This window comes from Ostrinia furnacalis, unplaced genomic scaffold (genome assembly GCF_004193835.3).
Source record: "Ostrinia furnacalis isolate ACB-3 unplaced genomic scaffold, ASM419383v2 OfSCF7593, whole genome shotgun sequence".
Lineage (NCBI taxonomy): Eukaryota > Metazoa > Arthropoda > Insecta > Lepidoptera > Crambidae > Ostrinia > Ostrinia furnacalis.
In genome coordinates this window covers 5,441-25,565 of record NW_021137832.1, presented here as the reverse complement: position 1 = coordinate 25,565, position 20,125 = coordinate 5,441, and the positions used below count along the sequence as shown (strand labels likewise).

Sequence of the window (20,125 nt, the reverse complement as noted above, 5' to 3'; positions counted from 1 at the left end):
ATTTGGGTGGCACGAAGTATTTGACGCTCACTGTACCTAACTACAAGAACTTTTGTATATAAAAAATAAACCGTGAATATTTTTTTCATCTACGCTCATGCCTCTATATTTTGACTAAGGTGTAGATTAAGGGCGTGTAGAATTTAAAGCTTACATGAAAGGCGAACTTGCCGTGTGACATTCTCTACCAGTTACCAGCTGCCAGAAACATTTTACATTAATATAGGTAATTATTATTTTCCTGAATTATGAGAAATCGTAGTAAAGTCTGTGCCGACATCCGAGTAATACATTTGTATCCGAAAACATTACAGATGACGAAGCTTGACGCAGCGCCGTAATTAGTGAACGCTGCAATGAATTCGTTAAAATCGGAATTAATTAGGTTGGTTTAAGAGAGGGGAGGATGCTCTCTCTCTCTCTCTCTCTCTCTCTCTCTCTCTCTCTCTCTCTCATTAGTTAATAATCTAATACACACCAGATTAAATACAAATGAGTAGGTCATCTTCATAGAAACGCACCGAGCGCGGTTTGTATGTGAGCGCGCCAATACGTATGCGGCGCGCACGCACACACTGACAAAATTTAGCGTGGATTAGCGGGGTGTTGCGCCGAATACAAATACAAACTGCGCTCGGTGCGTTTCTATGAAGATGACCTACTCATTTGTATTTACTCTGTACACAATTAGAGCGCTTTCACATTTAGGCGATTTAGCAGCGCGACAAACGCGCGACAGACGCGCTGCCGAAAATTGCATACTACTTATGTGACAGCGAGGATGCCTTCACATTAAGCAGGGTACTCATCTAGCCGTGTAGCATGTAATGTATCAGATACTGCATCAAGTGAGTATATAGGCACGAGCCCGCTGCGAGCTGCTCGCGCGTGGTTCGCAGGGAGATCGTAGCGACCCGCCAAGTGGCGGCTTCAGAAGCTCGCAGCCAGTAAGCGATGACCGTGGACGAGCCGTACTCACTTGAAGGTTGGTTACGTTACATGCTACGTTACGTGGTACATGGCAGCTGAGTACCCTGCCTTATAAAAACGCCGCTACCACGCTGCAGTCGTTCTACTAACGCCCTAATGTGAAAGCGCTTATAATAATAATAATAATAATACAGCACCGGGATCATACCCAAACACCTACTTAGTGCCCTCCGCAATCTAGATATTCAGGAAAATACTTACATGACAATGCAGAAAGCCGCTATCCTTAACACGTGTCGCATAGTTAGGAAGTTCTTGCAGGACGACAACTCCCAATACCCCAATCTAGCAAACGCGGCTCACTTGGCGTAGGCCCGTGAGTCAGTCGTCAGTACCGAAGAAATCATCTTCGAGGATTAATAAAACTCATAAAAAAAATAATAAAAATCATTTATTGTTTCCCACAACCAAAATTTAAAAGTTACAATTAAAATTAAAACTAGAGAGATAATAATCGGCTAAACACTTGGAAATTAACACGATACTGCTGAACATTACGGTTCTTTTTCCCGCCAAGAAGTCACTCTTTCTATAATCTGTGTAAGCAAGATTTATTTTTCTTTGGGTTATGGCCTCGAGCTACTTCGTGCGGTTTGCAGGTTTAGAACAAAGAGTTTTTATGTAATGTGAGCTTTATACGTAACAGGCAGATTAACAGTGAATGCGAATTTCTTTATTTTTTTCACTGTGGCTTTTGCGTACATTATATTAAGCCAGGCTAAATATTTTTTAGCTTAATTTTAAATAACGTATTACTAATAATTGTTATAAAATTGAAGATAACTCCCATTTTTCCTAAACTCTCACAACTTTTTGGTAAGAAAACTGGACCAAAATTGAAAAATTTTACTCGACTTGGCGGTTGCACTACCGTGCCCCCAAATATTTTAGTTTTTCCTTGATTCATACACCAAACACTACTTATATTCCAAATTTGAAGCTTCTAGGTCTGCTAGAAGTGCCTTAGAATTTTGATGATCGGTGAGTCAGTCAGTGAGTGACAAAATTAAGAAACTTTGACCCGTTATAATTCTTAAACTACTACTGGTTCAAATTGAATGAAATTTGAAATATACCGTGTCTTTACAATACCTGCATAGCTAATGAAAATTCAGCCTTCTAGTTTTATCCACAACGAAGTTAGAGGCGGTCGAAAATGGCCTGAATTGCTTCGAGAAAAGGATGGTACGGCCGTGCCGCTTTTTTGCTCGACTTGGTGGGGGCACTGCCGTGCCCCCAGATTTTGCTTTCATTTAATTAGAACAACGAAAATATTTTTTGTGTTGGATAGCCCATTTATCGAGGATGGCTTTAGGTTACACAACATCAATCCACAGCCAATAGAAACTGAGCAGTAAAGAAAAGTGTCGCAAATACTATTTTCACGCGTACGAAGTCGCGGGCACAGCTAGTTAACAATAAAACGGCTACACATGATGGCCAATAAACATAATATTTGTAACATTATTATGTATAGGTAATATTTATAGCACAGAATTAACACAGTTACTTCTCTTATTTAAACTGTAGTTAGTGAAACGGAAAGATATTCACGAATTTTCCAACATACCTTTTTTATCAAAACGAACTGTTTTGATATTATTTACTCGTTATTCAAATATGTTCTCGATACGTAAAAATATAAATAAATCCACATTTCATAGAAATTGCGAAAACATTCCGTAAACGGCATAATAAGCTGTGCCTTCAGTTCGGTTCCAGGAAAAGTTGATAGATTTTCAATTAATCATAGCTTTCTGAGTATCATGTTATATTTTCACAATTGAGGCCTGTAAATATAAGGGTCCATGGCAATCCAGTACGGCTAGCTCAAAAAACTTTCGAGTTCGAATCGTTTGCGTATTCGAATCGCCATCAAAAGGTTTAGTACGAAAACTATAACAGCGCCCTTGAAAACGTGTCGTAAAGAACTTGTACCTAGTATGAGAAATGGTTGCACGAAACTTATTTTGAGAATCAAAATTGTCATATTATCGTTTAATTCGAAGGTTGAGTATCGAATTTTGTCGAATACGCAAACGATTCGAAGACGAAAGTTGTTTATGCTAGAGGTATGGCTTTGCGGGATCCAGTAATGCAGGATCCTGCAAAACTGGAATGTCGTGTGAATGCACATAAACATAAATGTGTTTGAAATTCAAATTACAAATCCGAACGGATTGGTTTTTTTGCAAGACACTGCAAACGGAATGTTTGTATGACGTAATACCACCAAACGAGATACTTAAAAAAACAGTTCCTGCAAAAAACGGGATGTCTCCGTTCCCGAATTATGCTATGAAGAGGTAGGAAATGAAATCCTTTTTTCGAGACAAAGTTGCCCCCTAGAGCTAAAGTAACCTTCGAAGATGGTACAACCTAAATTGCTGGTTTTAGAAAAGGAGCTAGATGGCTCTAATCCTTTAAATTCATTACAAATAAAGGAGCATGAAGCTGTGTACCAGGAAAAATTAATCAACCTTTCAATTAGGATCCCGCAGGAAGGGTGATATCGTTAATCTTCTGAAACACACTGCAAAGAGAGGAGAGAGCGGACGCGGTAGCGGGAGCGGGAACTTCATCTTAATGGAGCATGTAGGAATACTGATAATCATGAAATACTGAAAAACATCACAAATCATAACAAAATATGTATAAACAAACATGCGTCCTATCTACTTTTTCCCATCCATGTCATAATTTACACCTCTACAACTTATGAAAACCAATGAAATTATTTGCATTATTTAACATTTTAATGTAAAATACAGACTCTTTTTTAATTTTGTTGCTTAATCGCGTCTACTGCTTTGACCGTCTTAGGCCCGATTCGACCGAACTTTTTCCAAGAATAACTCCTGGTATAGCTGGCACATTGACAGTTTCAGTATGGGAAATATGTCAAAATATCGAATAACTGACTATTTATTCTGAGATTAGTATTTACTCTTGTTTGGTTGAATCCACCCTTAACTAAGTATTTAGCTTGATTTGCTGTGCAATAGAAATGTGCACGTGAATGGATAAATTGAATCAACGTTAGATCCATCTAGCCAAGCCCTTCTAAGAATAATAAAAGGTTTAGATTACAATGCAATAATAATTATGATAAGTTTCGTTATTTTAGCAAATACTGCTATGACTCATTTCAAGTCCTATTTTATTAACTGAGGACTTAGTATGAGTTTATATCAAACTTTCTCACTAGTGAGCGCGTTAAAAAAAATGAAGATTTTAGTTCTTGAAAGTTTCCGCTAGAGGCGCTGTACAATCCATCATACATTCAATGTCACTTTTTTTTTAATGGCAACCAAACCTCTCTGGGAGGTTTATTTCTGCCAATGTCGAGTGAAAATTGACATAGGTAGTTAACAATAGAACAGGTGTTTCAGTTCTGTTGATTTTTCATGGATTCCGTGGAGTTAAGTATGCCCGTAAGCAGGTTTCAAGACGCCACCGGGTCCAAAGCGGGTTGTTCATACGACAACCCACTCGACACTCGATGCGCGCTTAAATTCGAAGTATTTCAATGATTTTTATAATTTATCACTTCACTGCACTTTAGAACACAAAATAACACCAAATGGCAATGCCAGATTTTGTATGGAAGGTGGCGTCTTTTTTTTTCGCGCGGCCATCGACCAAACTTTGTTTTTTGATTACAAAATAGTGCAATAAACCAAACTTAGTAAGGCATGTAGATATACCTCTAAGCTCAGTCTGGACTGAGTTACGAGCATTAGAAGTTTGATGATTTTACATAGGTACTAGATTTGCTTTCTGCGTGCAAGCTTTGTAAGAAATTGCAACAAAATAGTGACATTGTATGTGTAAACAAACAATAACATCAATTATAGGCTCCAGTCATCAGTATGGAGCAGAATCAGCGCAATAAAAAAAGACGTCACTATTTTGTTGCAATTTCTACAAAACTTGCGCGCAAAAAGCAAATCTTAGTATGTAAAACATCAAACTTCTAATGCTCGTAACTCAGTTCAGACTGAGTTTAGAGGTATACATGTCGTAGTAAGTTTGGTTTATTACACTATTTTGTAACCAAAAAACATGGTATGGTCGATGGCCGCGCGAAAAAAAAAAGACGCCAATTTCCGGCATTGTCTTTTGTACACTAAAGTCAAAGTAAAATAATAAATTGAAACCATTAAAACAGATCGACCATGCTTCCCGTTCAACTACCCTCCACGGAATCCGTCACTTTTTTACGCAGTCGACATCGAATGCGTTTGACGTTAACTCACACTACGCACCCTGAAGGCTTAGTGTGAGTTTACATCATCACTAGTGAGCGCGTGTAAAAATTACATTAAATGTACACTCAACATCAAATAAACCGCACCTTCCGCGACGCGAACTTTAAAGATTTTCTTCTGACACAATCATGGTGCCCCAACAATATTGGTGTTATTTGAAAGCCCAATAAATATCCTTAAGAGCGTTGTAGCAAAAAGTTGGCGTTCGAATTTTAGGTTTTTATTGCTTGACGTCGCGTAGTGAGTGCGCAAACTGCATTTATCTGTACAATTTCAACGCTGCGTCGACTAAACGATCTTAATCCGTAGTTGTATCGTATAATAATAAAGAAATAATGTATAATTTACCTATCTGATTTTTTCTCAGATCAGACTTTTAGCAAAATCAAGTTACGTAATTAATGTACTTTTTACACTAGTAAATCCCGCGACAAGTTTTTAATCTTTAAATTGATTAAAGTAATAAGTTGATGGGTTTGAAGGAATTTATGTTTTATTTTATTCTTTATACAGCATCAAAAGCTTGTTTATGAAAAATATTTACTATTTAAATTTTACTTTTGACTTTTGTTTTTATGATGCGGGATGGAAAAATTAAAATTTATTCTGATTTTGTGACGTTTCCGCACATAAATATGGATAGGTTATATAAATAGAATGAAATGTATGAAAACGAGCGTGCCATTTTTTAAACGTTATCCATAATATCTGTGTCCATCAAAGAGCTCGTAACTAAACATCGTAAGCGCCATTCACATTATTATCTAAAAGTTAATAATAAATATTTAGTTTTTGTAAATCTAAGCAAGTCAGGAATTCAAAGAGGTAAATAGTGATATCATTGTGATTTTATAGAGTCAAAGTCAAAATTTCTTTATTTGTTTAGACTAATAAATAGTTCTTACAAATTATTATTATAAACCACGGTCGTATAATGCTAAAAAATCAGAGGTAACTTTAAGATTATTATCCATAGAGCAAAATTTATCTAATCGTGTTTTTAAACAGTTATCCCATTAGGTACACATGCGTTCTGTAATACAAACCCATCAAAAACAATACTTGTCAAAAAACCAAGTCTCACTACTCAGTTGTTCTACGGTAAAAAGTTGTGAGATCCATGTAATACCAAGTCCAGTCCAGGAAATCATTAACGTTTTACATAAATATATCGTCAGTGGAAAGGAAAAAAGACTAAAGCGCCAAAACCGTACTTGTGGGAAATGAGGATCAAAGTTTTTTTTTTACGAAAAAAATTCGTATCTCTTTTGATATTAATGTTAAATAGTTCTTTTAAAATGCAATCGTGTTCTTGATTTTTTGCCTAAATTTTAATGAAAACACCAGGTTTGTAGCTCTTTTAGATCGTAAAATAGGTGTCGCTTTAGAAAAAGAGTCATGAAAATTCATTAAATGTTAGTCAGGGTAAAACTGCTAACCTCCATTTATAATCAAATATCCAGCAACCAATAAGTGCTAAATAGTTTGAACAACCTTTTTGATACAANTTTAATGTCGCCTCGCTTTGAAAGATGGTTATTCCTTTTCCCGGTTTATTTTCAGAAACAGTTCAAGTACTTACATACGTATACTACAAAAGAGAATTATTTATAGAAATATGTAAAAATGTCTGCATTTAGCTCAATTTAGCTCAATTTAGCTCATCGTTATCTCTCTGCAGGGACACACCCTCTGATGTGACTAGCGACTCGCCCCTGCTTCGCACAGGCACAATGGTAAAATAAATATTTTTAAGCATACATAGGGACAGACAAACAGCGAAGCGACTTTGTTTTATATTTTATGTAGTGATTTTAGCTTGAGACTATTCGTTAGATTCGTCTCAATAGGGATGATGACTGGGTAATTAAATCGAAATTCTATTTAGTCCGTCAGACAGATAATTAGAAAATATTAGACTCATATTTTTTAATTTTTTCCATAATCCAATAATTACAGTATTATATTGAGTTGAAATGTCGCATGACGTCACTTTTGAGGAAAAATTCTACTCAAGTGTGACGTATCGCGCCATATCAACTCGATGTAGCACTGTTATAATTTAATTATGAAAGAAAATAAAAAATATGAGTCTAATATTTTCTAATTATCTATCTGACGGACAAATAATTGAAATTTTGTCATCTAGCCTATTGTGAGATTGAGACTGAGTCTATAAAAAATACTGAGTAAGTTTGGAAATTAAGTTAAAAACTTTATTATTTACGCGCCGTTGCGCGTTGAGATCGTTGTTTATTTTTTCGAGTTAAACTATCATCCGTCTCTGTTTATACAACTACCTTCTTACTTAAATGTTAGATATTTTATGAATTGTTACGGTTGTTATCATTATAACAATACATCCGTCACCATTTCAGCTTCATCAAGCCTTGTTCAATCTAAACATGATCTCCTTAGTAATTAATTAACAACGCGAATTAATCAAACGGGGAACCCTTACTAATGGCTTTCTGCTTAATATTCTTCATGAGAATATTTCAAATTGTATGAATATTTTAAAGGGATTTATATTTTTGTATGTTTACGACGAATAAACTAAAAAACCACTGGACCTTTTTTTAAAATCATAATATCATTCAAAAAGTCGTTGTACAGTCTACGTCAAATAATTCGGGAAATCCAAAGTAGCCAAAAAGTTCGCAAAATGTCTTTTTTACGATTGGAATAATATGGTTATGATAATAAATTTTTTGGCCAATTTGGGTGGCACGAAGTATTTGACGCTCACTGTACCTAACTACAAGAACTTTTGTATACAAAAAATAAACCGTGAATATTTTTTCATCTACGCTCATGCCTCTATATTTTGACTAAGGTGTAGATTTAGGGCGTGTAGAAATTAAAGCTTGGCTCTATATCAGCGGTTCCCAAACTTATTTAGTCTACTGCCCACTTTGAGAACAAATTATTTTTAGCGCCCCCCATTTTTGTAGTCACGAGTCGAGCTCAGTCCTCCTAGTAGATGACGCCACCCAAGCCTCTACACAACGTCCCGATTTTTTTTCTGGGTCTCTTACCGCCCCCCTTTAAGCCTGCAGCGCCCACAAGGGGGCGTTATCGCCCACTTTGGCAAAGACTGCTCTACATGAAAGGCGAACTTGCCGTGTGACATTCTCTACCAGTTACCAGCTGCCAGAAACATTTTACATTAATATAATTATTATTTTCCTGAATGATGAGAACTCGTAGTAAAGTCTGTGCCGACATCCGAGTAATACATTTGTATCCGAAAACATTACAGATGACGAAGCTTGACGCAGCGCCGTAATTAGTGAACGCTGCAATGAATTCGTTAAAATCGGATTTAATTAGGTTGGTGTAAGAGAGGGGAGGATGCTCTCTCTCTCTCCCTCTCATTAGTTAATAATCTAATACACACCAGATTAAATACAAATGAGTAGGTCATCTTCATAGAAACCCACCGAGCGCGGTTTGTATGTGAGCGCGCCAATACGTATGCGGCGCGCACGCACACACTGACAAAATTTAGCGTGGATTAGCGGGGTGTTGCGCCGAATACAAATACAAACTGCGCTCGGTGCGTTTCTATGAAGATGACCTACTCATTTGTATTTACTCCGTACACAATTAGAGCGCTTTCACATTTAGGCGATTTAGCAGCGCGACAAACGCGCGACAGACGCGCTGCCGAAAATTGCATACTATTTATGTGACAGCGAGGATGCCTTCACATTAAGCAGGGTACTCATCTAGCCGTGTAGCATGTAATGTATCAGATACTGCATCAAGTGAGTACATAGGCACGAGCCCGCTTCGAGCTGCTCGCGCGTGGTTCGCAGCCAGTAAGCAATGACCGTGGACGAGCCGTACTCACTTGAAGGTTGGTTACGTTACATGCTACGTTACGTGGTACATGGCAGCTGAGTACCCTGCCTTATAAAACGCCGCTACCACGCTGCAGTCGTGCTACTAACGCCCTAATGTGAAAGTGCTATAATAATCGGCTAAACACTTGGAAATTAACACGATACTGCTGAACATTACGGTTCTTTTTCCCGCCAAGAAGTCACTCTTTCTACTTATAATCTGTGGAAGCAAGATTTTTTTTCTTTGGTTTATGGCCTCGCTCGAGCTACTTCGTGCGGTTTGCAGGTTTAGAACAAAGAGTTTTTATGTAATGTGAGCTTTAAACGTAAGAGGCAGATTAACAGTGAATGCGAATTTCTTTATTTTTTTCACTGTGGCTTTTGCGTTTATTATGCCAGGTTCAATATTTTTTAAGCTTAATTTTAAATAACGTATTACTAATGATTGTTATAAAATTGAAGATAACTCCCGTTTTTCCTCAACAATATTTTGCTTTCATTTAATTAGAACAACAAAAATATTTTTGTGTTGGATAGCCCATTTATGGAGGATGGCTTTAGGCTATACAACATTACCCACAGCCAATAGAGGTGGAGCAGTAAAGAAAAATGTCGCAAGAATGGGAAACATTATTCAAACTTCTTTCACGCGTACGAAGTCGCGGGCACAGCTAGTTAACAATAAAATGACTACACGTGATGGTCAATAAACATAATATTTGTAACATTATTATGTATAGGTAATATTTATAGCACAGAATTGACAAAGTTACCTACCTACTTCTCTTAGGGTGGGTTGCACCATCTTACTTTAACTTTGACAAACGTGAAAAATCTGTCAAATTCCATATAAAAAGCACCGGTTATCGTCATAGCTACCGTTAAAGTTAGGTAAAGTTAGGTGCAACTCAGCCTTATTTAAACTGTAGTTAGTGAAACGGAAAAATATTCACGAATTTTCCAACATACCTTTTTTATCAAAACGAACTGTTTCGATATTATTTGCTCGTTATTCAAATATGTTCTCTATACGTAAAAATATAAATAAATCCAGATTTCATAGAAATTGCGAAAACATTCCGTAAACGGCAGAAAAGCTGTGGCCTCAGTTCGGTTCCAGGAAAAGTTGATAGATTTTCAATTAATCATAGCTTTCTGAATATTACGTTATATTTTTATAATTGAGGCCTGTAAATGTCTTGGCAATCCAGTACGGCTAGCTCGAAAAACTTTCGAATTCGAATCGTTTGCGTATTCGAATCGCCATCAAAAGATTTAGTACGAAAACTGAAACTACGCCCTTGTGAACGTGTCGTAAAGTGAATTTAGTATGAGAAATGGTTGCACGAAACTTATTTTGAGAATCAAAATTGTCACGTTATCGTTTAATTCGAAGGTTGAGTATCGAATTTTGTCGAATACGCAAACGATTCGAAGACGAAAGTTGTTCATGCTAGAGGTACGGCTTTGCGGGATCCAGTAATGCAGGATCCTGCAAAACTGGAATGTCGTGTGAATGCACATAAACATAAATGTGTTTGAAATTCAAATTACAAATCCGAACGGATTGGTTTTTTTTGCGAGACACTGCAAACGGAATGTTTGTGTAACGTAATACCACCAAACGAGATACTTAAAAAAACAGTTCCGGCAAAAAACGGGATGTCTCCGTTCCCGAATTATGCTATGAAGAGGTAGAAAATTAAATCCTTTTTGAGCCAGTTGCCCCCTAGAGTTAATGTAGCCCTCAAAGATGGTACAACCTAAATTGCTGGTTTTAGAAAAGGAGCTAGATGGCTCTAATCCTTTAAATTCATTACAAATAAAGGAGCATGAAGCTGTGTACCAGGAAAAATTAATCAACCTTTCAATTAGGATCCCGCAGGAAGGGTGATATCGTTAATCTTCTGAAACACACTGCAAATAAAGGAGAGAGCGGACGCGGTAGCGGGAGTGAGAGTGAGAGCTTAAGTTTTAGAAAAGACTTTGTAACAACAGTCCTACTTACAAAAGTAAAGTAGTAAAGACTGTACTTGAAGTAAGTTGGTGCAACCCAGCCTTAGTAGTAAAGCCGATAGACCCTGCAACAAAATGTACATAATATAGTAATCGAGTGTCTGAATAATTAAAAACAGTCCGCTATTCTAAGAAAAGACAAATCAAAGAAAACAAAAATCAGAAAAATGATGGTTTGTTTTCAGTGTTCCATATAAAAGATTTGATTTTGATATGTTTATGACAAAATAAGCACAAATAATTTGGTATTGCAAGACAATCGATAAAGACGGACAAGGTAATTAGTAACTCAATTTAGTACATAAAACTAAGAACTTTTGAGTTAGAATTTTTTATTTCTATTAATTCTGTCTTCGTTCTTCGTTACTGAAATCAAGTTTACCCGCTCCCGCGTTTCACCGTGCCCTTACCGTGTACTGTATTGACTGCACTGACTCTAGGGATTTAATTTAGCCCATCTTGATTGGGCACAGAAAAATGTCTGCTCCCGACTCCCAGCAATTAGCTGTTATTTATTACAAGGGGTTGTTTCTTGTTGTTAGGAGGTAGAATGTGTTAGTTGTTTAGATACAATGAAATGAACGTAAAGTACTGTCTACAGTGGCGTAGCTAGGTAATCAAGGGCCCTGGGGCAAAAAAAATGGGGCCCCACTGCAATCTAAACTGGTACGGTTTAATCAAGTTTATTGACATTGAAGCACGTTTTCACCATCAATCCTTAATTTTTGAGTGACTCCTATGAAAACAAAATTCCTATAATGTGTTACCATAGGGGTCACTTAAAAATTAGGGATTGATGGTGAAAACGGGCATACGCTTACTTACTCCTGATACAACTTTCGAATTTCTCTCTATTTAAGTATTTTGAAAATGGGAGTAAGATCAGTTCAATTGAGATTTTCTGGTAAGGATACGGGGGCCCCCTGAGCTTGGGGGCCCCGGGGCACTGACCCGCCTTGCCCCTTAGTAGCTAGCCCGCTGTGTCGTGTCTAAATAACAACATTTTACTAAGCACGGTAAAAGAAACGCAGCGAGTCAAATCAACGTCGCTTCACACCCAATATTTAAGCTAGTCAAAAATATGTAATTTGAATGAAAAAAAATTGGTTATGGTATATTTTTATTAAATGAATACAAAACTTATTACTTATTATTATGAACGTGTATCGCCTGAAGGTTATTTGCCTAAAATATAGGCTCTTATATTACTTTTATAGGCTATTACAAAACCTTTTATGTATTATTACTTAACATTATTATGAGAAAAATATAATTTTGTTGGCCGAACATACAGCCAGTTCTAGATGCTACTTCTGGTGCATTCACCTTAAAATCTAACATACTCGTAATTTGTTACCCGGGCCATAATAACGAATCGATTGACACCTTATTCACCAAAATCGGATAAAAAATCTCTCAATGACTTCCCAAGTTCATGTAGGTATCAACCCATAACGTTAAGATGGGGTTTCGAGCATGTGCAAAGTAATTAAACATGATACTTTAACATAGAGGCTGCTAATTAAATTAATTAATATACAGATTCACAGGGGTATCTTACATTTTAAATATTGTAGATGGGCTTTTTAAAAACTTATCTGCATAAAATAATGTAAGTCATGACTTTCGTGACTGTTTCTGAGAGTTTTCTGTCGCATTTTCGCATGAAAACTAAGAACTACACAGCCAATAATATTTATTCCACTAAAAATAATTTCATGTAAAATGTTGCCAAGCTCGTCTTGGTTCATGGTTCGCACGGTTAAGAGTAGGCGCACACCGTTGATTTTTAGTTGGCCGATAGTTGGGCCCGTTTTTAATTTGTATGAAGAATCGGCCAAATCGAATCGGCGTAGTGTGCGCTTTCCCATACATGCCCATACTGATCAACTGCCCGACTAAACTATCGGCCGACGAAAAATCAACGGTGTGCGCCTACTCTAAAAGTTATCAGTTAGCCAAGCTTCTAATCCTAGTCGACGTAACCTCACAAACTCTACACGTTTAGATTAAATACAAGTACGTGGGTTGCATGACCGTTTCGCTATCGTCACACATTTTCGTGTGGCGGCTGTCGCTAAAGTGAAAAATTTGCCCCCGTTCATTACTACTATTTCTTTTAGTAACATTTCATTTACATTCTTTGATTTGATTTGTATAGTCCATTTATATTTTCTTTTCCTTGTCCACAGTGATCGACTGCGTCGTATCCAGTTGGGGGGCCTGGTCTGACTGCGACACGTCCTGCGGTTCTGGTAGCATGATGAGGACCAGGCGGGTGGTCCAGTCACCAGCTAGGGGGGGCCGGCACTGCCCCTCTCTGGTGCAGAGGAGGGCCTGCCAGGAGCACCAGGGATGCGCCGCGGATAGTGATGTGCCTATGAAAGGTAGGGTCTTTTGCCTCGTGTTGAAGTTATTTAAAGTCAATTCGGGTGGTCCAATCACCAGCTAGGGGGGTCCGGCACTTCCCCTCATTAGTACAGAGGAGGACCTGCCAAAAGCACCAGGGCTGCGCTGCGGATAGCGACGTGCCTATGAAAGGTAAAGTTTTTTAGTTAGAAAACTTTAGAGAGATTTAATCCAGACTTCTTCAGGGATGAAAAGGTGTAAATACAAAAGGTCCAGCGGTTTTGGGAACCCCATGAGTTGTTTGTGCCTCTAACTGAGAAAATATTTGAGGACTAGGCGACACTGCTACTACAGCTTGACCGACAATAAAAACCCAACCAGTGAAGGTTAAGGCACTTACAGGGCAGATACGTACCATCCTAGACTGCTTCTCACTTAACACCAGGTGCGATTGCGGTCAAATACCTGCCTTGATGCATAAAAAAATATTATGATACCCTATGGTATTAAGTATACCCCTTTCCATTGAGTTTCAGTTATGCCATCGCCGGCGATGGCAATCTGCACGCGTTGGTGTGATTGAAGCTTTAAGACGTGGTTTTCAAAACTGTCCTTTTTTCCTGCAGCGGAGACAGCCATGATCCTACCGGGAGAGCTGTCGGTGAGCCGGCACTCCAACGAGACGGTGGACATCAGGAAGAACCTCCGCCTGAGGAACCCTGACGACCCGGAGTCCAACTCGCATAGAGAGTAAGTTAAAACAGTCCTTTGATAGGGTTAGGGCACTTTACGAGATCGAATCAGAAATGAGGAGATCCGTAAACGAACTAAAGTCGCTGACATAGCTCGACGGATTAGCAAGCCGAAGTAGCAATGGGCAGGGCACATAGTAAGCAGAACTGACGGCCGATGGGGCAGCAAGTTTTTGGAGTGGAGACCGCGTACCGGAAAACACAGCGTGAGACGTCCACCCAAAAGGTGGACCGACGATATCATAAAGGTAGCAGGAAGGCGCTGGACGCAGGCCGCTACCAACCAATCATAATGGAAATTATTGGGGGAGGCCTATGTTCAGCAGTGGACGTCCTATGGCTGAGATGATGAAGATGATGAGGGCAAAAGTTGAAAATTCTAAATGTAAAGGACAACGTAAAGTTAAAAATTGATGTAATCAAGTATACCTACCACACATAAAGCGAAGTTGATTTGTCCTATTTTTGTTACTTTCGCATTATTGTACGTAAATGCGTCATAAATGTGAATGAGGACGCGTCAATTTGTCAAAGACATGTATGACGTGTGACGAGTCTACTCATGCTTTTATCTGTAATAAGTTGATGTTATGGAAAATCAATATTATCCTGATTCAAGCCAGAGATTTGTTGAATACCAATCACAGGCTTGGATCTTTTCTTGAGTATGAAATCTTGAAATCCATTAAATCCATTAAAGGATATGGGTTTCATCATCATCATCATCATTTCAGCCGTAGGACGTCCACTGCTGAACATAGGCTTGCCCCAATGATTTCCATGTTGACCGCGGTTGGTCGCGGCGTTCAGCGACTTCCTGCTACCTTTATGATGTCGTCGGTCCACCTTGTGGGTGTCCACTCCAGAATATGGGCTTAATACTACCAATTCCTAATATTTAGTTAGCGATCGAATATTTTGAAACTTGTCATTTCCTTGAGGTCGTCAGTCCATAGAACATACGTTGGTTATATTTTATTTACAGCTTCATGCATTTGTTCCTGTAAAAATATTTTATTTTCATGGAAAGGATACTTCTATTCGTACATTTTAGGAATTTGCTAGCAATTTGTTTTTCGAAATAATCTGAATAAATAATATTTCGATACAATAAAAAAGGAATGTACGTACGAGACTGCGGCCCGAGAAACCAATCTTGCGGTATTTCCCAGAAGGGTTGTCACAAATACAGAAGTATTTTATTTTATTAAAATTGAAATGGTTTTCTCAAAAATAACAAAAATAGGTACCTACTTCATATGATTATTGTTACTTATGCATGAAGTAGGTAGGTATTTTTATGTTGATTTGTCTAATTATGTGTTATGTTCAATTCCCTTCAAAGTGTATTTATGTTATTGTTTTAGTAGGAAACTATTTTAATGTATCACCGAAATGATTGTTTCGGACTGCTTTTCATATCCAAAAGCTTTGAGAATCCCTTCTAGGAGGCTTTTTTAATGCTTCATTTTAATTCATATTCATAATTGAAATATGTGGTACCGTAACTGTACTTTGTAATTTTGTTATCGTTAATTTTTTTTAAAGTTTTTATCACTTTTATTTATATTTTACTGTCCATGGGAGTGCAAGGGGGTGCACTAATTATTGTACTCCTCAGGAAAGAAAATACAAAGGTAACAAACTTAAAATTAGATATTTTACCCGACTGCACCATGGAGGTTAGTGTTTTTTTTCGAGTGTATTTATGTAGACACAAAGCACCCCCTGAAGTATCCTCGCGTTGCCCGCGTTGACAACCCTATCGGCCAATAACGTTTCAATATAGCCGAGCTACACGTAAAATGTGCTTAAAATGTACAATAAACATTGAATTGTTTCAGATACTGTGTCCAGTTCCAAGTTTCCAAGGTATCCAAGGCTTGCCACACCGACTCCGATTACAAAGCTCTGAGAGAAGGTAAAAAAAACTCAAAAGTCATAAACATAATGTTATTTTTGCAAGTAGGCTTTAAAGCACTTATATTTTAATAATGTTTTTGTATATAATGGCATGGTATTTCAATCATTTGTGTAGTATGTGCTAGCGTTTAGCGCTGGCTAGTTCAGTGATTCGTCCCACAATACGTTCGTCCTACTGAGACGAAACACTGAATTAAAAAAAATATATATATATTTCGTTTTGGATTCGTCTCATTGAATTTATTCTTTAACATAATGAGAGAGAGAGAGAGAGTACCGTCAGTAAGTCAATGAAATAAAATAATAAATATAAATAAATAAACATGAATTTGTTAACAATGTCTGTATTTAAAAGGAAATCAACAATAAACATGTTTTTATACTTAAATCATAACAAAGTAAATACTGTAAGGTTAAAACGTTATTACCTATATGTTTAAGTAGTTAAGATTTTCTATGTTGATTTCCTTTTAAAGTTTTTTTCTATTCTATTCTAATATTTTTTTCTCAACAGGCAACACGGTCTGCGTACTCTGCGAGACGGCTGCCTTACGCCGGGATCTGAACTGGCGATGCGACGGCCACGGCGTGGCGGGCCACACGACTCGCTTCTTCGCGATGGTAGCGCCACTCTGCCACGGCAAATGGGTCCGGTCTGAGACCACCCCGGACAAACATAGCGAGTGCTGCACAAAACCCGACTTCATTTTCATTTAAATGTAATTTACTTGGAATACTTCATTTGTTTTAATTGTACTGCATTTATTTTAAAAATACTTCATTTGTTTACAAATGTATTTTATATGTTATCAATAAATGTACTTCATTTGATATCAAATGTAACTTCATTTATTTTCAAAATTTCAAACATTTTTTAAGACAATTCATTTATTTTATATTCATTTGGTTATAATTTTATTTTCGAATAATAACTATGTAGGGTAAACCAGAGAGTGATTGCCCACTGGTAGTGATTGCCCACTTTAAGAATAATATTGTCAGGTGCTGACTTTGAATCACTCTAATTAGATTTGAATTTACTAAGTAGATGGCTCCGAGATCAATGTACAGTAGATTTAAAATTTACAATAGGAAACACTAAAAAAAAACAGTTATGGCGGATTTTGTCAAGATGGGTGAAAATGTTACTCAAACAGGTAAAGACTTTAACAATTTTACTAAGGAATTATTCGCTTAGAGGTTATTTTTTTTTGCAAGTTATTTAATATTCAACTAATGGTGTTTAGTCATGATGAAATTATAAGTGTTTTCTCCATTATCAATGAAAATAACTGATAAAATTTGATTTCTAACGGTCATTTTAACGGTGGGTAATCACTGCACGTAAATCTGTATATTTTTAGTTATTGCCCACCATCATTTCAGTTATTGCCATATGTTAATGTATAGTTATTGCCCAGGGCAATTATTATTAGAGTGTTGCCACCATGCAGTAGCAGTGTTTAAGTTGCTCATTGCTAGACTTGTTTTTCAATTTACAGGCATAAATATTGAAATAGCTTTTAATGTTTCATTTTCAGTATGCCAAAGACTCCAAAAGTTCAATATAGCATAGAAAATTTGCAAAAAGCGATCGAAGCTGTACAAGATGTATCCAACAATTTATCTACAAGATAAATTGCTGAAAAATATGGCTTGGCTTGAAAAAATTGATAAAAATTTAAACGCAAATACAAAAAATTAAAATCCCACGTTAAATCTACTAGTGAAAATGTTAATTGTAAGGAAATAGATACAACTTTAGGGAAGAATAACCAACAGCTAATTGAATATTCTGAGCAACCACTTGAACTGATATCAAAGAAGATAAAAAAATAAATACATATAAAATTCAAATTTTTGCGTCATCTATGTTTTGAAGTAGATGATTCTGTCTCTACAGATTCTGACTCATCAACATCAGCTCAAGAAATATTTGATAATATGTAGTTAATAAGGCCAAACGCAATTTATTTTGAAATTTTGAAGACTGTACTACTAGAATTGAAGTTTATTGTTTTGTTTTGTTTATTTAAAGCCTATTTTGTCATTTTAAAATTGATTATTTTGTTTTAAGATAATGGGCAATTACTGTGCTTTAATGTGGGCAATTAGTGTAAGTAATGGGCAATGACTGTACTTTTTGGAGGATTTTAAATTTATTTCAATATTTTCTAAGTTACGTAAGTTTTAACTAAAAACTGTTAATATTCTGTTTAACAGTTTATTGAGTTATAAGAAAAAAGTCATAAATGGTCGATAATTAAAATACTTTCTTTAATTTTTCATCTCAAAGCGTTTGAAATGATTAAGTGGGCAATAGCTATACGGTTTACCCTATTTAACGTATTTCGTATTTACAAGTTTTTGAGATGATTTAAGAAACATATTACCCTCATGTTTCTCGAAAGTTATATTTCATTAGCATTGGATTAAAAATAGTTTAGATTTAATTTATTCATGTAAATGGCTGTCGAAGAGATATATCTTCCATAACTTATAATAGTGCTTAAACTTTCGCACTGACTAGTACCTATTATAAAGACAGCACATTAAAATATTGTTTGTTGCAAAACAGAATCTTATTACAACCATAAGATTGTATATCTTGATGTACTGTCGCCCATACTTGAAATATGAACATAAGATAGCATAGGTAGAGATTTCGTTAAAAATATGAAGTTATTCTTCATTTTTGAAACTTTCATGAAATAAATGAATAATTTGTAAATACATTAAGTTTCACAATTTTAAATCATTTTGGCATAAAGGTCAAGCGCATCACTCATTCAATGCCTGAGGTATAAAAGCGGCACGGAGTTTTTATTACGTATCAGCTCGTCGTAATAATCAGAGGTGGAATTGTGTAAAGCAATCGTAATCATTTGACAGTTCATAACGTACGATAAAGTCAGTTAAACAAAGCGTTTGACAAAATAATCGTACGTTATGAACTGTCAAATGATTACGATTGCTTTACACAATTCCACCTCAGGGATGTTATGGATATCCGTAATCGTAACCGAAACTTTCGGATATCCGAAATAAAAAAATATCCGAAACCGTAACCGTAACCGATTCAAAATTTTCGGATAGTTTCGGATGTAGGCAGTTAAAATTGTTTTTGTATAGCATTATATGTAGAGGCATAACAACCTGATTTACCTTTATAATGTCATCTAGTATCAATTTTTATATTTTTATTACTTTTTATTCGATGTAAAGTGTGCGGTCATGAATGAACCGTGTTGGACAACTATTTCAAATTGCATTCTAAAGCACAGCTATCCGTAACCGTAACCGAAACTTTCGGATATCCGAAATAAAAAAATATACATAACCGAAACCAGTATAATTATTCTTATATCCGTAACCGTATCCATAACCGAAACTACATAATTATCCATAACATCCCTAGTAATAATATCAAAATCACGAACCCGCTTTGACGGAGTTGAGCGCTTGATCTATGGTAGTGGAATTTATAACGACGGACCTAGAATTATCAATAATATTTCCGATTAATTTTAGGAAATTAATGTAACTATAATTTTATAATATAATTAGGATATTAACCGAATAGCATGTGAATACATATCTAATTAAACGATTTATGTATATAAAATGTTGATTAAATGCTAAGAAAAGTCAATAATTTTTCATTTAATTCTCTCCGTCATTCATACAGTTTTCACGGTAGGTTAAGTTTATTTTTTTTTCTTCAATATTATATTTTAAACTAGCTTTCCGCCCGCGGCTTCGCCTGCGTGGACTACATTATATGTATAGCCTATAAACCTGACGGAGCCCGAGACCTTTCCAACGAATGCAAAACCGTGGAAATCGGTTCATGCGTTTTGGAGTTATAGCGTCAGGAAGGAAAACCCGACTTATTTTTATATAGTAGATTAGAGACTCAAGGGTTCGATTCCTGTTAGAGAATAAAACTAAGGGAAGGAGATCAGTTCTTTGAAAA

The 20,125-nt window shown here is 36.4% G+C and overlaps 1 protein-coding gene across 2 annotated transcripts in view; it reads left to right on the top strand.

The window, feature by feature from the left end:
* Positions 1-16,905, top strand: part of LOC114365497 (somatomedin-B and thrombospondin type-1 domain-containing protein) — a 52,911-nt gene extending 36,006 nt beyond the window's left edge. Inside the window, exons 2-5 of one of the 2 annotated variants that reach the window (XM_028322085.1) lie at positions 13,318-13,512; positions 14,101-14,224; positions 16,071-16,147; positions 16,664-16,905. In XM_028322085.1, the coding sequence (XP_028177886.1) occupies positions 13,318-13,512; positions 14,101-14,224; positions 16,071-16,147; positions 16,664-16,866 (599 nt within the window). In that variant the 3' untranslated portion in view covers positions 16,867-16,905. The remainder of the gene's footprint in view (positions 1-13,317; positions 13,513-14,100; positions 14,225-16,070; positions 16,148-16,663) is intronic. The other variant, XM_028322084.1, reaches the window with a different exon arrangement.
* The last annotated feature ends 3,220 nt before the right edge of the window (positions 16,906-20,125 follow it).